At 55.1% G+C, this 15561-nt stretch overlaps 6 protein-coding genes across 6 annotated transcripts; 4 read left to right on the plus strand and 2 right to left on the minus strand.

Moving 5' to 3' along the window:
• Nucleotides 1-1651: 1651 nt before the first annotated feature.
• On the plus strand, nt 1652-4409 carry COL26b_003388 (uncharacterized protein; the record flags this gene model as incomplete). Its single annotated transcript, XM_053176286.1, has 3 exons — nt 1652-2127; nt 2248-2793; nt 4106-4409. The coding sequence occupies 3 exons, from the start codon at nt 1652-1654 to the stop codon at nt 4407-4409; spliced, it is 1326 nt and encodes a 441-aa protein (XP_053039635.1).
• A 101-nt stretch (nt 4410-4510) lies between these two features.
• Nucleotides 4511-5201, plus strand: COL26b_003389 (uncharacterized protein; the record flags this gene model as incomplete). The annotated part of the gene is made up of 4 exons (XM_053176287.1): nt 4511-4626; nt 4684-4883; nt 4942-4990; nt 5048-5201. The coding sequence occupies 4 exons, from the start codon at nt 4511-4513 to the stop codon at nt 5199-5201; spliced, it is 519 nt and encodes a 172-aa protein (XP_053039636.1).
• Nucleotides 5202-5716: 515 nt separating this feature from the next.
• Nucleotides 5717-6624, minus strand: COL26b_003390 (uncharacterized protein; the record flags this gene model as incomplete). Its single annotated transcript, XM_053176288.1, has 3 exons — nt 5717-5824; nt 5897-6384; nt 6471-6624. The coding sequence occupies 3 exons, from the start codon at nt 6622-6624 to the stop codon at nt 5717-5719; spliced, it is 750 nt and encodes a 249-aa protein (XP_053039637.1).
• A 2368-nt stretch (nt 6625-8992) lies between these two features.
• On the plus strand, nt 8993-10063 carry COL26b_003391 (uncharacterized protein; the record flags this gene model as incomplete). The annotated part of the gene is made up of 4 exons (XM_053176289.1): nt 8993-9078; nt 9137-9246; nt 9302-9373; nt 9477-10063. The coding sequence occupies 4 exons, from the start codon at nt 8993-8995 to the stop codon at nt 10061-10063; spliced, it is 855 nt and encodes a 284-aa protein (XP_053039638.1).
• A 559-nt stretch (nt 10064-10622) lies between these two features.
• COL26b_003392 (uncharacterized protein) lies at nt 10623-12578 on the minus strand (the record flags this gene model as incomplete). The annotated part of the gene is made up of 4 exons (XM_053176290.1): nt 10623-10707; nt 10769-11419; nt 11470-12188; nt 12249-12578. The coding sequence occupies 4 exons, from the start codon at nt 12576-12578 to the stop codon at nt 10623-10625; spliced, it is 1785 nt and encodes a 594-aa protein (XP_053039639.1).
• A 1218-nt stretch (nt 12579-13796) lies between these two features.
• Nucleotides 13797-15048, plus strand: COL26b_003393 (uncharacterized protein; the record flags this gene model as incomplete). Its single annotated transcript, XM_053176291.1, has 5 exons — nt 13797-13821; nt 13873-13997; nt 14049-14494; nt 14554-14752; nt 14806-15048. 5 exons carry the CDS (start codon nt 13797-13799, stop codon nt 15046-15048), a joined length of 1038 nt encoding a protein of 345 aa, XP_053039640.1.
• Between the last annotated feature and the right edge of the window lie 513 nt (nt 15049-15561).

Consider the following 15561-nt stretch of genomic DNA (forward strand, 5'->3'; position numbering starts at 1 on the left):
TGTAAGGGGCTGGCCCCTAGGCTTGTTCAGCGTAGAGGTGCCGTCGATTGACTATTCTAAGCTGAAGAAGGAAGAAAGGACTTTACAAGGGTAGGCACCTAACAGCGGTGAAGCAGGCCGCGTTAGGCGGCGTACTGCGGCAGAATAATGGGTCCAACGGAGCCGGATCTCGGTAACTGCTCCGGCGAAGCCGGAGATATCAATCCGGGCTCCAGCCCGTGACACTTGACGCTCTGAAAACTATATCCCGACGATGTCTGCGATGACTCGCTATACTTGCTTATCATCAATGGGAGAGAAATTATAGTCAGGCCGCCTTTGACATCATGCTGTGAATGAGATGCACTAGGTGAGATCGCGGACGGGTCAAGCGGGTCACACATACCGGTGTTAAGACCGGAGGCGGAAGAGCAGACCCATTTATGCGGACCGGCTCCTCCGGCGTCTCTCGTGGAATCTCAAGGAAGACTGACGGCATTGTAATTCGTCAAAAAACAGTTGCATGCCAACGCTCTTTTGATATCAATTATCGGGATGCATGGGCTCGATCACATTTGTCGCATGCCGGGACCACATTTAGTGATAAATTACGTGACGGACATGGGTTCCCAAAAAGGAAGTGCGTTTGTCCGACTTTCTTATTGGCTGCTCAAATCTGTAGATTGAAGAGTTCTAAAGCTATGATTGGTCAGAACTTGGAAGGATCACAACCCTTGATCGCCGAGCTCCCTAGTCCTCGGGATCCTCCGTCTCTAATTCTCTGTTGCCTGTTGGCGAGAGGGTCATTTCAGGGGCATTTGACGAAGCTTGATTCCTTCTTGATATGCCAATTCCAGCTCTCAGACCACCACACTCGTTGGAGCTCTTCGGCTGCATTCCTTCTTCCTCTCGTATTCGCATGCTACTCGTTTACGTTTGTCTTTGGGGCATCTCGTGTCGTACTAGCGCCTGATTCAGTGTATTGTATCTTGACAGAATGGATGCGAGTTCCGCATCTACGAAGGGTAGCGACAGCGGAAGCTCGTCTAGAACCCAATCGCGGAGCCCTACAGGCCCAGATGAACGGTACGTACGGGTTGGTGCAGGTAGAGTCGAGCGCTGTGATGTGTCAATGCTAAGGACGGTCCGAACTGGGAAGGATCGGTCCCGGCGTCTTGGTTCACATGCAGACTGGTCCGATGGTGGCACAAGTCTGTCTCAGTCGGGATAAATGAGCTGCATGGTGCTTGCAGTTCCACGCTGACTTGAGAGGAAACCAATAGGCCCCCGAAAAATGGTCAAATCATGGCGTTCTCGGTTGCCAATCGCCCGAAGCTGAGTCGAGCCAGCGCCCCGAAAAGCCGTACCGGATGTCGAGAATGCAGGTATGTATGGATATGATACTTGCAAGACCCCATTCTCCCCATTCCCCTGGGGTCTCCATCCTACGAAATCCCTTGTACTCATACAACGGCCCAGGCGGCGCCACGTCAAGTGCGATCAAGCTAGGCCATTCTGCATGAAATGTGTCAAGTCCGGACGCGAGTGTCCTGGCTACCTAGACTCAACGTCCCGCACTCTGCTGCCGTCGAAACAGGCACGGATTGTCTCCCGTAGCCACAATTTCTCCACCACCGATACCCGTTTATTCAAGATCCCTGGCTATGAAACAATGCTATTTGGCCAGCAGAAGGACTGGGAGGCTTTCCAGTCATTTGCTTTCAGTGTCGAGTCGGGAGACACGCTCCTCATCGATGATGCTTCAATCATGACTCCCAAGTTCGCCCAAAGCGCAGCGGAGACTAGTGGTGTCCGTCAAATCTGTTGCGCTGTGGGTGCGCTTGGGAGGTCCTTCCAGTCGATGACCCTGGAAGATTACATCAGTGAGGAGTACCAGGCGGCCTTGGAGCATTATGGTCGCGGGGTCCGCGCAATATACCGACTGAAGTCTTCGAAGACCACCTTGCCCAGCGCCATTCTAGCGTCGATGCTTTTCACGACTTTCGAGTTCATGGCTGGCAGCACAGTCAACGCCGCCAAACACCACAACCACGCTGTTGCCATGATGTACCAATATGTTGATTTGTTGATCGAGGAGCAGGGTCTTCCCCTTGAGGAGCTTAGACTCTCGGATATGGACAAGGCCATGTTCGATTCTCTAGAGCGACACGATACATCCCCCTGGATCGAATCATTAAGCAAGGCAGGTCATGTCAAAATATTGTGCCCAGCACGACGGTTTCCTCATGGGTGTCGACACCGACTCAGCATGAGCAAAATTCCCGACCGCTTCAACAGCACTCAGCAGGCTTTTACCTGGTGGAACTTCGTGCAACACATGATGGCCCATTCGCTCCACCCTCTCAAGATTTCCGGGGACGGGGTCCGACGAGTCAGCGAGGCTACGAAGGCTGCTGCGTACAACGAATGCGACGACTTCCTTCACTCGTGGCGCACCGCTTTCACGCCGCTTTTGCAACACGCCAAAGAACACAGAATCACCCATGGCTCCCGATGGTCGCGGGCGATGATTCTTGAGACCATGTATCTCGAGACCATCTCAGAGCTGCACGCCCGCCACAAGACACACGCAAACATGCTGCCGGCGGTGAAGCCACTTTACCTAGATCTCATCCGCAGCATGATGCAGCTTGCCCGGGAGAAGCCCCTCAACGGCCCCGCCACGATTGGGCTTGAGAACTCCATCATCCGCCCCATAGGCTTTGCACTGGTTAGATGTCAAGACCCGGAAGTTGTGCAAGAGGCAACGACTGCTTTGGAAGCTATCGTAGGCGGTGTGAACATGTCCTGGACGTTGGTTTACCTGCTGAAAAGCCGCAACAAGACGAAGCCGATGGTAACACTTGAGCGTTCGTGGGGATGGTATTTCACTGCGACAGGATGCAGTTCTGGTGCACATGTTTTCGACGGCATACCCTAGTTAGTTTCTGGCGGTTGCTGTTGAACAGGGTCGCCCCAGAATGGTTAGTGCAAGGAGCAGGGGCTGTACATGTATATAGAAAGGGCATTGCCCATCCTCATCAGACCTCTGCTGGTGAAGCATTTTTTTCGTCTAGAACCCATATCTCACTATTCAACAATTACGCGTAGGTAGATTCTGAAGAGGCATCAACCTATCATTTCTGAAGACCTTCTGCGGTTAGAGTAATGTTATTAGAAGAGCCCTATATTGTCAGATAATATTAACATTCCGACCACTGATCTTTTTGCTTTTATGTCTCTCTACTTATGTATCCAAACTGCTAGACCGAAATGACTGAGGGCAACGAGGGATGGCGGAGGGCAGGGTCGCGATGCATCCCAGCCGACCACTGGATCAACGTCATTAACCCCCACAGATACCAGCCACCCGGAGACCCAGCTACCCCGCGCATCCTCGCACCATGCGGACAGCACCCGATACCAACACAAGTTAACCATTCTGCAGCCGGCTGATGGTTTGCAAGGATACGGATACTGATAGCGGAGTTTACATGATAAGACTTTATTTCCTGCTGTGGCTTCGAAGCAAAGTGAACTATGGCCCAGAAGCATCGGAGACAAAATCAACGCATTTGTAATGCCAAGCTTAGATCCGCGGGCAATGGTACACCGCCATCCTAGCCTTCGGCGGTGCTGGCCGAGATAACGAGGTGGGGTCCTTATCCAGTCTCGCCGTGAAGGAATTCAGGCCTACGAGCTTCACTGCAGGCTCGATGGCCGATGTATGCTTCGTTACATGCGGAGAGGATCCTCTATCAAGCTTGCAGTTACAGCTATGATTATTCATGAAGAACGCCACAGGATTTTCCGACTTGTGACATATAAATAAAGACGACATGTGGTCTGTGACACGGTACCGAAGACGCTTTCACAGTCGTGACATCGCACAAACACCACTTCCTGTGCCAAGATATCATCATATACCATCATGATGTTTCTTCGATACTGTTGGGTTCTCCTATCATTGGCCGTTATTTCGTGCGCCTCTCCTATCTCTCGTGCAGATGTAACTCAAAACGACTGGGACCTGGAGTGGATCTCGACCAACTCATCGTTACCCAAGGTCGTGTGAGTACAGCAAAGGCTTGGATATGTCTTCCTCTTGACTGACAACGACATGCAGAATTTACAGCGCCGGTGGAACCATCCTGTCAGCCTCAAACTACAGTCGTCTTGACAACATCGCCTACGGCTCGGGCAATCCTCCCACCCCCGAGGATCTGATTGGCAATATCACCGAGGTCCTCGACGTCGCCCAGCTTGCGATTGTGAGGTTCCCAGCATCAGGCGGAAGCGCGGGCCTCAATTCTTCGCTGTACTTGAACATCAGCCAATACGCCAACAAACAGCTCTGTTCTGAGGGGAGCGATATCGCTGGTGCCATCATGTTCCACGGGACGAACACATTAGAGGAGACAGTGGGTTGATGGTTTGGAATGGGCAAAGAATCAGAAGACTAACTCGAGTGAAGGCCTTCGGCGTAGACTTGACCTTCAACTGCTCCAAGCCATTCGTAGCGACAGGCGCCATGCGTCCCGACACATATATATCTCCTGATGGACGGTCCAACTTTTACCAGGCTGTCGCTGCCGCTGCCTCACCTGCTTCGCGAAACCGCGGTGGACTTATTGCTTTCAATGACAGGTAAGAAGTGTAGAAGCGTTCATGAAGATATCCATATGATATATCTGACCTTCTTAGAATTACGTCCATCTACTACTCAACCAAGGTCAACGCCAACACTCCCGACACCTTCCACGCTCTCGAGCAAGGAAACCTTGGTGCCTTCCTCGCCGGACAGCCATACTATTTCTTCGACGCGGCATACCCCACCGGCCGTCCCTATTTTGACGTCAGCAACACGACCGAGCTGCCTGCTGTCATCATTGTCTACGGCCACCGTATGTATTCCCCCATTAAAACCAGCAGAATGATCGTTCCGCACTGACAACGTCCCAGAGGGCTTCGATGCCTCGTTGATGTACGCCGCTGTCCAAAACGGGGCAAAGTAAGCCGATCACTTTTTGCAGAACCCCCTCCACCGCCGATGCTAATCTTTGAACAGGGGTTTGGTGATCCTGGGGCCCGGAGCGGCTTCCGTCAGTCCTAGCGCCAGAGCTGCGGCTGCCGATCTCTATGAGCAAGGGATACCCACCGTTGCCGTCGCCCGCCCGGTTACCGGCTCCGGCGTGCCCAGTCCTATTCCCGGGGCTCTGTGAGTCGACCTTCCATGTCTTCTTCCTCTCCCACGAAGAGCCTCATCACACTCACCTCCTTGACCGCTGGCTGATTGTTGTCGTAGCATTTACTCAAGTTATGTCGGGGCCGACCAGGCTCGCATCATGCTTCAGCTTGCCATCAACGCTGGCTACAGCCTCGATCAGATTCGCGACCTTTTTGAAAGTCCGCTCAGGAACGCGGTCTATGGATCACCAGCCAGTCAGAAATACTACTATTTATCCTAATATCATGCTGCATAAACAGGCACCAGGCAGGTTTACTCTAAATCATCAAGAACAGTTTTACGAAGACACAGAACTAGCACATGATGGGAGACTCATTAGGTTTTGATATACTATCTCCAATCGTATAATAACAAGCTCGCTATCATACACACATTGAAACGTGGCCCAGATCTCCAGTGAAAATTAAGGTGAAGCAAGCTAATGCTTCTTGGTGTGGTTTTCCAAATTCATCGCGTATGTACAAATCATCGTCATGACGGCGTTCTCGCTTAGAGAGCAGCAAGGACCAGGCCGACGACACCGACGGCGCCGAGGACGCCGGTGTTCTTGGAAGCGCCGGCGAAGACGGGGCTGCTGGGGGTGGCAGTTCCGGAGGGCTAAAAGGCAGAGAGAGACCACGTTAACACAGATTCCCATCACAACAGAGACCAGGCCCAGGCGACACATACAATGACGACGGAGGTACCGATGGAAGTGACGCGGGTAGCGGTGGCGGTGGAGGTACCGGCGGCACCGGTGCCGGAGGCGGAGGGGGTGGCAGCGCCGGAGGAGGCGGCAGAGCTGGCGGCGGTGGTCAGGGTGGTGGCGGGAGCGGCGGCAGAGGTGGCAGCAGGGGCGGAAGAGGACTCCTCAGCGGGAGGGGCGGCAGCGGAGGAAGAGGCGGCAGCGGTGGTAGGGGCGGCAGCGGTGGTAGGGGCGGGCTCGGCGGCAGTAGACGGAGCCGGGGCGGCGCTGGTGGCAGCGGCAGTGGTGGCGGCGGCGCCGGAGGGGCTGGGAGTGGGAGACAGGCCGCACTTCTCGGCGGCGGTGGTCACGCCGTTGCGGTAGTAGATCCAGATGCCGAAGTTGTTGGCGCAGGCCATGCAGGCGTCGTAGCGGGTGTTCCACTCGGCGTTGTCGCAGAAGCCGTCGGTACGGCCGAGGGTGATGAGAAGACCTATGTCAGGTGGTGTTAGACGCCAAATCTCGTGATATAGCTGCCATTGTGCCTCAGTTGAGACCCCAATGATGACTTGTTCTTACCGCAGTTCTCGTGGCAGGCGTAGGCGGGAGTGCCAGGGTCCTGACGGCGCATGATAGCGGGAACGGCCTCAGGGTACTCCCAGCGAGCCTGGATGGAGGCAGAAGCCAGGGAGGCGACGGAGGCCAGGACGGTGCAGGTAACGAATGAACGCATCTTGAAGGCTATTAGGAAGCTTGTAAGGCTAAAGGTTGAGGATGCCGAGGAAGATGCTTTGAGGACTGGAAGGGGAATTGTCTTGGAAATGCCAATCAGCTAATTAAGAACGAGCGTGAGGAGGAAGAGGAGACAAGCCGGACCAAGAGACGGTTGGGAAGAGCCTATTATATGCATACTGCCCTTGGCTTTTCGTATTCCCAGGAACCACGCGTCAGTCTAGACTGCGAGCCGGGTTCGTGTGTGTGTATCCGTCATGGGAACTCCCAGCTTCGCAGTCTTGGCTCAGCTCCATCATCCAGCTCGCGGAGACAGGGGGATGAACTAACTCGCGCGCATGTGGATTTGCCAAAAGACAAAGGGCAATCCGGCGTGAGCAAGGTGAGCAAGTTGGGATCTGGCGTGCTCGGATTTGCCCCGGATCGCCGACCCGACATGACTGGGCCCGGCGCGCTTGGGAGTGCAATCTCGTGCGGGATGCCGAAAAGCTCGTACCAACGATGGAAAATCAAGAACGAGATCCATGTCGGAGAGGAGGGGAGGGGGCGTGGCACAGGTACCCGCCGAACCAACGCAACTCTAAGTGTACGCAGTACTTACATGGTACGGCTGCTACCTTAACCAGCTGGCGATGCCGAGGACATGACTAAAGTCTTGATTAGTGTGCTATGCAAGAGAAGCAGACGAGTGAAGAGGAGGAGGAAGACTGGTTGGCAGTGGTTTGTTGCCAGACTAATGATCCATGATCCGCTCCGCTCTCGCGCGCGCGCAGTTGCAGCTTGCAGTAGGCAAGGTAGCAACAACAAACTCACATCATGTTCCTGTGCCGCCGCCGCCCCTCTCATCCTCCACCCCGCCCTCTTTGTCGACCTGTCGGGAAACGGTGACCTGATGCCAAGTGCTGAAAACATTCGGTTGGCCGGTAAGGATGCTTCTCGCCTTCCCGAAAAGGGCTCTTCTTTCCGGTGCGTGTGTCTGGATTCACCGATATCGTCGGGCCCAGCTCTCGGCCCAGAACCAGGGGTCGCCCATGGCCACAGCGATTATCTGATGGACGATGACTGTCCGTGGCGTGAGGGGGGCACTTTTTCTCGCTTCGTTCGGCGGGATGGGTTAAACTACCCTCCCCCCTTGTTCTTTTGTGGGCGAGGTCGGACTGAGTTCTGGCTGAATGGCTGGCTGGAAGGAGGAGGAGGAGACGCCAGCCCCCCCTTGTCGGTGGAGAAAGGGTTTAAGGTACGATTAAATGGAGCGGAGCACCGGGCACTGGACACACACAGGATCTCGACCTTGTGATGCATCTAATCTTATCAATCACATCAGTGGGAAAGCCATCGGCGAAGAGGACGGACGTTCCCTGTTTGGGCGATATTGGCGCTGCCGCCAAGAGGCACGGCGGGCCGCATGGCAGCACTTGATTGGACGGAGCGATCTGATAAACTGCACTCTGAAAATTGTTTTTATTTAATTGTATTTTTTATCCCTCGTTCCCCTCTTCGAATGTTGCGCATCTCACCACTCAAGAGTCAAGACTCACAACCCGGAACCCTGTCGCTTCTCCATGACTCCCACGCTACTCTGCAACGCGTTGCCTTTTTGCCAAGTAACGCTTATCCGATGCTGGCCCTTTGCCCACCAGTCTATTGCAGAAAAGACTGGACAAACAAACAGAGAGGGGAGAAAGAGAGAGAGACGTTAGATTGAACCGGCCGGCCCCTTCGGCGGCCGAAAACTTCGTATTTGCCGCCGATGCCTGTCCCCAGTTCTCCTCTGCAATGCTGCCGAACCGCTCCTCCAAAGGTCCCTTTGGATCTTGCTGGGTCCTGTCATCCTGTGAACCTCACGGTACATTTCCAAGACTTTCCAAGAACCTGTCGCCACCTGCACCACCACCCAGACCATGCATCACCCAACGAGATTCGGCGCACTTGGCCAGAGGAGCCCACGTTCTGGGCCGCACTTCTGTAGTCCTGTGCGTGTGGACGGACGGTTCGAGTTTTTCCCTCATTGCTTTTTGAGCGTTGTCTATTCTGCACATGTGCAAAGCGGAGGTGGTTGGATCGAGGTTGGCGTGCGCGGGGCGGGAACATGTACACACACACACACACATGCAGCCCTCGAAGAGGCAGTCTCCGTACATCAGAAAGGTAAACTGGGTAAACCGGGTAGGCACTTGCAGCAGTAGTATAACTTGAACGCATTGCCGCCATCCGGTTCGTGTTCCCAAGGATGCACACCCCTTAATTCTTAATTTCCATCGCTCATCTCCCCGATCCCAGTCCAGTCTCTTGGTCTGAAGTTGTGGCTTTGCATCTCTTGGGGTTCTGCCGGGTATCCGACTTGCAATCGTTTTCATCGACTTGTCGAAATGCACTCCTCGCTGAAGACCTTCTTGGCCCTCGGGCTGGCGTCTGTCGCCTACGCCCAGGACAATGTCATGGATGACGACATGGGGTGAGTCGGACGCCGAGGAACTGCGGTGTTAGTGACGTTGACTGACTTTGTCTCGTAGCCCTGCTGCTTTCATGTGGCCCGCCGACAGAGTATGGAGCGGCGATATGGACAACCAGGCCCCTTGCGGCTCCAAGTCTGGCGTTGAGAACAGAACCGAGTTCCCTCTTGGTGAGTTGCGATGACTTCAATCTCAACTGCTCATGTCTGACATAAACTCTGCCAGTGAACGGACAGGTTGCCCTCGTTGCTCAGGATGACTACTACAACACCAAGATCTCCATTTCCTACAAGAACGGTATGTTAACCCTAACCCCCTAACCCAGATTTTGACACTTCTTGTACAACCAACTTGTGTAAACTGCATTCTGCAACAACAACATACTTACTCGTTCCCCCAGACCCTACCTCCAACAGCGACTTTGAAACTCTCATCGAAAACCAGAGCGTCGCCGACCTGAACCCCGGCCACACCTGCGTCAACATCGCCAACCCGCCCAGCTCCGTCACCGCCGGCAGCAACGCCACCCTCCAGATCATCTACAAGGCCGACTGGGACGCCCCGCACAACCAGACCTTCTACGCCTGCGCCGACATCACCTACGTCGAGCTCGCCAACTTCAACACCCGCATCCCCTGCTTCAACGCCACCGAGCCCGGCGAGGACGACCTCAAGGCCACCGCCTCCCCGTCCGCCTCGTCCACCAACTCCGCCTCCAACAGCGGCTCCGGCTCTTCGTCCTCCGGCTCTTCGTCCTCCGGCAGCAAGAAGCTTTCCGGCGGCGCCATCGCCGGTATCGTCATCGGTGCCGTCGCGGGCGTCGGCCTGCTCCTCGGCGCCGCGTTGTTCTTCTACCGCCGCAGCCAGCAGAAGAAGCGCAACTCCCGCCTTGCGCGCATGGAGGACAACGCGAGGAACTCGGAGCACTGGAACGCCGCCAAGGACTCAACTTCGCAGAACAGCGTCCAGCTTAACAATATCCGATGAGCAAGGCTCTGAGGCAAGGGGTGCGGCATGGCTTCAGGTACATAGGACTGTTGGTGATGGTGGAGGGAAGGGGTGGATGGCTGGGTTGGATGTCATGATTTATGGACTTTTGGTTGGACGATGTGTTTATGTGCGACGAGATGATATCCAGTTCTTAGTTTAGCAATGAGTTTATGGTTGATGGTTATCTGTGCTCGCCCAAGTCCAAATGTGCTCGGTGCTTCCAACGACGTATCACTCATCAGTGTGCCAATTCGATGTTTGCCAACAACCTAACAGCCACCTTACTCAAGCCATCCTAAATAAGCGCTGTATCCTCAGTGGTTGACAGACAATCGACAGATGGAAGTGCTCCCGAACGGGGTTGACACTGTGCTCCGAGATACCGAGGGCCATGCCTCGGAGACCGAGATGGCTCGCCAGGCCCACAGTCTTGGTCGCAGCATCAGATAGCGAATAGCAGGTGAATCTCTCTGTTCAAATTTGACCGATTGCTGATAAATGCTATGGTAAATCACATTGCTTGGGTATGATGTTGTAAAGATCTTCTATATGCGTCTCACTCATCTCCGCCTCTGGCCAGAGGAGTTGTCTCGTCTTCTTCGACAGCGCTCTCCTTCTGGTCAGACTCCATAGAACCGTACCTAGCAAGAATTAGCATGAAAGCTTCAGTGATGGAAAAGGAGACTGATTCGTTAAACTCACCATGAAATAACGGCCAGGCCCAGGAAGGCGGCGATAACGCTGAAAAACATGGCAACATAGCCCTTGGCCGTGAATCCTTCAGGCAGGGGCCCGGCAGGCTTGTTCTCACCCTTCAGGTCAAAGAAATTCTTGGTATTGCCTGCGGCGTTGCCTTTGGTGGGAACTCCACCCGCACGACACGCCTCCAGGTGTCCCTCAGGGATCTTCTGCCCCTGGAGCGCCTCGGGCGCCTCGATGATGGTGGCGACAAGACCCTGGTCCATGTGCCACTCAATATGGCAGTGGAAGAGCCACACGCCCGGGTTGTTAGCCTTGAAGCGGATCACAAAGTTGCCGTTGCCCTCGACGACGAGGGTGTCTCGGCGCATCGGGTACTTTGGGAAGCTGATGCTGCTGTCGTTTGCGTACGCGCCGGCGTCCTCGTCGGAGCGGTGGACGACTTGGAACTGGTGGCCGTGGAGGTGGAAGGGGTGCTTGCCGTCGTCCTCGTTGTTGAGGACGATCTCGATCACCTCGTTGTGCTTGAGGACCTGCGTGTTGGTGTAGGTACCGTAGACGCGGGGGTCCAGGGCGTTCTTCTCTCCGACGGTGAGGGCGGTGTACAAGGACGGGACCTTGGGGGCGACGTAGGTCTTGTCGTTGAAGAAGGCGCTTGTGCATGTTAGTCATTGTACTGTCACAACATTCGACGGGAGACATACTAGTTAGCGCCGTCAACCAGATTATCCATCTTGACGGTGAAGCTGAAGGAGTAATCGACCTTGTCATAGAGCTCGCGATGGTCGACGGGTACCAGATCAACATCATCAAAAGCGGCCTCAAAATCGTCTACGGTCGCGGGCTCAGGCAGGGGCTTCTTCTCATCGTAGACGAGCCAGCCGGTGACGTTGGAGTTCTGTTCGTCGGGAATGACATCGAACAACTCCTCGTCCATGGAGCCGACGATGGCGAAGTTTTGCGATGCATCCTTCTTGGTGGTGAGAAGAACGCTGTAGCGCTGCGCCGGGGTGATGTAGAGCATGTCGGCATCGGCCTCCTCAGTCCAGACGCCGTCAACCTCAACAACACGCATCTGGTGGCCCTCGAACCAGATGTACTGAGATGCAAAGGCACCGACGTTGACCAGGCGGATGAGGTAGGTCTTGCCGGGCTGGACCTTGACCTGCAGGTTTTGGGTATCGTTCATGAGAGCCGAGTTGGGGACGGGCTCGGCGCCGGTGGGGTTCTCGACGCTGATGAGCTCCTTGATGAGATATCTCGTCGACTGGTGATACCAATCCGACAGGGTGATGACGAGTTCCTCGTCATACTTTCCCTCGTAAGGGCCCTCGGGGTCGTGGATGACAACGGGGCCACGCAGACCTTCGGGATACTGGCCATCGTTGTGGGCGTGGTACCAGTATGTGCCTGATTGATCAAACTGAGAAGATGTGTGAGCCTCATGTAATGGCCATGTGAGTGTATAAGTTGGGTCTCTCACCTTGAAATCATATGTAAGAGACTTTCCTGGAGGAATGGCGCACTGGGTGACGCCGACAGCGCCGTCCATGTAGTTTGTGCCATTTTGGAACAGACCGTGGAAGTGCAGGCTGGTGCTCTCAACACCGAGCTGGTTGTTGACGTTGAGAACGAGCCTGTCACCTTTTGTGGCCTCGATGAGTGGCAGCGGCCATTGTCCGTTAACGCCGATGGTGGGCTTGTCGAACTGGCCGTCGGGGTTGGAAGTCACCCATGTGATGTTCCAGTCGAGGTTGATGGTCTTTGCCAGGGCTGGCGTCGCGAATAGCATCAAGGCTGTGAGGCGAGCCATGAGGGGCGAACTTGGCGATGAAAAGGCCATGGCGGCCGTGAGCATCAAATTGGGGTTGCGATGTGCTGTGCTCGCTCGGTGGTGGGCGAAGTTACCAAGTCTATGACTCAAGACTCAACACAAGCTTTCAGTTGCCAGACTCTCTCTCTGTGTGTGTCTCCCTTGTGTCGGTCGCTGTCTCACCGGGCCAAACGTCGTCGTCGTCGTCGACCAGAGTGTTGGTATCGCTATTTCAAAACGTCGTGGTTCCGCAAAGGCTTCATCGAACCGGGCCGAGCACGGAGAACATGGCCTTCTTCCAGTGTGGCTGCTTTACGAATAGAGGGACCTAAAGGGAAGGGGGGAAGTCGCAAGCGAGACACACGTGAAAAAGGGTCGCCTGATGGAAAATTGCATGCGTCTTGGCGGCCTGGATCTGATAAGGGAAAGCTCCCCTCAAGAAAAGCGAAAAAGGCCCACCCCGGTGGGGTTTATCTGATCCGCCGCCGCCTGAAAATCAAACACGCAGCAGCCAGCCCACCCCTTCCGCCGGGACGAACCTGTCATCGACCTGCCAGCAGCACAACACCTAAGGTACCTTAGGTATGCTGGACAGTACTGCCGATTCGCTCCGTCTTTGACGCTAGCCGACATCGCTGGACACCCCGGTCCTCGAAAAAGCGAGGAAAAACCTTTCGGTCTCCGCGCCCGTCGCCCGTCACGCGACAGACTTTGGCCGACAATCCTTCACGCTGGTTGGGACGGGATTGTTCCAGCGTGAAATTTCACAGTGAGAGCCCTGTATCCATCGGCATCCATCCACCCTGGCCACCACACGCATTTCGAAAAGAGCCGCCCCGGCCGCTGTCGCAGCATCTCATCCATCTGCATCTCCGCTCTGCCCTGTGCTGTGCTGTGCTGTGGTGACTGTCGCATCCATCATCCCTCGTCGAGCCTCTCTCTCTTCTTTCGATATACCGCAGCCGAGAAGCCTGTCGTCTGCGATGCTTCCAGACTCTCTTGCGCCGTAGACACACTCCCCTCCCTCGTCGAGTCAAGCCTGCCCAGGACCAACAGCGCAGCCAGAGCCCCTTAAGTTCCAGCCGCCCGAACTCTCTCAGCTGACGCTCAGCCGCTCGCGCGCCTAGCACCACCACCATTCGCCCCCAGTCGCCACCACTCACCCACCATCTGCAATCTTCAGCCTCACCCGTAGAACATCTCAAAACAACACACAAGATGGAGGACCTATTTTCACTGCCCAGTAAGCTTGATGAGACGATTCTCATTCAGACGTAGTCGCTGACCCCCCCAGTCTTCTTCATCACCTTCCGCGAGTCCCTTGAGACCGCCATCATCGTCTCGGTCCTGCTCGCCTTCATCAAGCGCACTTTGGCAACTCAAGATGACCCCGTTCTCTATCAAAAGATGGTGCAGCAGGTGAGTTCGTCCCATCTTTTTCACGAGAACCTCCAAATCTGACATGCACAGGTCTGGTTCGGCACCGTCGCCGGCCTGCTGACGTGCGTTCTCATCGCCGTTGCCATCATCAGCGGAATCCACAGCCTCGGCGCGGAGCAGTTCGCCGCCGCCGAGAGCATCTGGGAGGGCGTCTTCTCCCTCGGCGCCTCCCTCATCATCACCGCCATGGGCGCCGTGCTCCTCCGTGTGACGAAGCTCCAGGACAAGTGGCGTGCGAAGCTGTCCAAGGCTCTCAATGCTACCGAGAGCCACTCCGGCCCCTGGGGTGAGCGACTCAAGTATCTCGGCGAGAAGTACGCCCTGTTCCTGCTACCTTTCATCACGGTCCTGCGAGAGGGCTTTGAGGGTGTCTTGTTCATTGTCGGTGTTGGTGTGAGCATTCCCGCCGGCGCCATTGCTCTCTCCTCGGTCCTCGGACTCGCTCTCGGTGCCTTTGTTGGTTACTTCATCTACAAGTGAGTTTGCCTCGTCACAACTCTAGCCATAATGATGCCCGTGCTGACTCCCCATTCAGGGGCTCCAAAACCGCACCCATCCAGCTCTTCCTCATCGTTTCGACCTGCTTCTTGTACCTCATTGCTGCTGGCCTCTTCTCCAAGGGTGTCTGGCACTTTGAGCAGAACGAGTGGAACAAGATTGTCGGCGGTGACGCCGCAGAGCTGGGCTCCGGGCCTGGCTCCTACGACATTCGCAGGAGTGTTTGGCACGTAAACGTAAGATGGTTCCTTACAGCCTCCTCCCGAATCAACATACTAACGCATAACAGTGCTGCAACCCCGACCTCAACGGCGGCGGCTTCTGGGGAATCTTCAACGCCGTACTCGGCTGGCAAAACTCCGCCACGGTCGGCTCCGTCGTCTCCTACAACCTTTACTGGGTCGCCGTCGCGACGGGCTTCTTCGCCATGATCTGCAACGAGAAGGGCTACTGGCCCTTTGCGAAGAAGGACAAGCACGTGGAGCACGAGGGCGACGACCAAGAGCCTCTCCTCAGCAGGCCCGCGAGGTAAGATCAAGCAGTGCCGTCCTCCCGAATTCCCCGAGAAAGGCGCCTACCTGGAAACAACCTGGATCAGTGCGCCTTGTGATCTTCATTGGAACAGGAGTACATTCTCCCAGAGGCGAACAATTATTTGGATCATGTCGCGGGATGAAGACCGAAGACGCCTTAATGAAGAAAGAATGAAAATAGCATATCTTGTACATACGACTCATGTACATCAGCATACTCAATTTGATTGCATATACCTGACCTGCTTTATAGAATGTTGTCATTTGGGTTTGGTGATGCTCCCTCCGGTTCATCGTCCAAAAGACAGAAAATTGCATGACCTTGGTCACATCTTCAACCAAGCCCAGCGTGAGGCCTCACTTCTTCGCAGGCCGCCCGTAGTATTGCAATTTCTTTCCACCCTATTATTGGACGAGACCACAGGAGGGCCTCCGTTTCTAGTGTACTGTATCAAAACAATCCGTTCCGGAGGTATGAGTTCGGTTTCCGAGCACGACCCCTACTTCTTCGC

The sequence above is a fragment of the Colletotrichum chrysophilum genome, assembly GCF_026319265.1.
Source record: "Colletotrichum chrysophilum strain AFK26 chromosome Unknown scaffold_19, whole genome shotgun sequence".
NCBI lineage: Eukaryota > Fungi > Ascomycota > Sordariomycetes > Glomerellales > Glomerellaceae > Colletotrichum > Colletotrichum chrysophilum.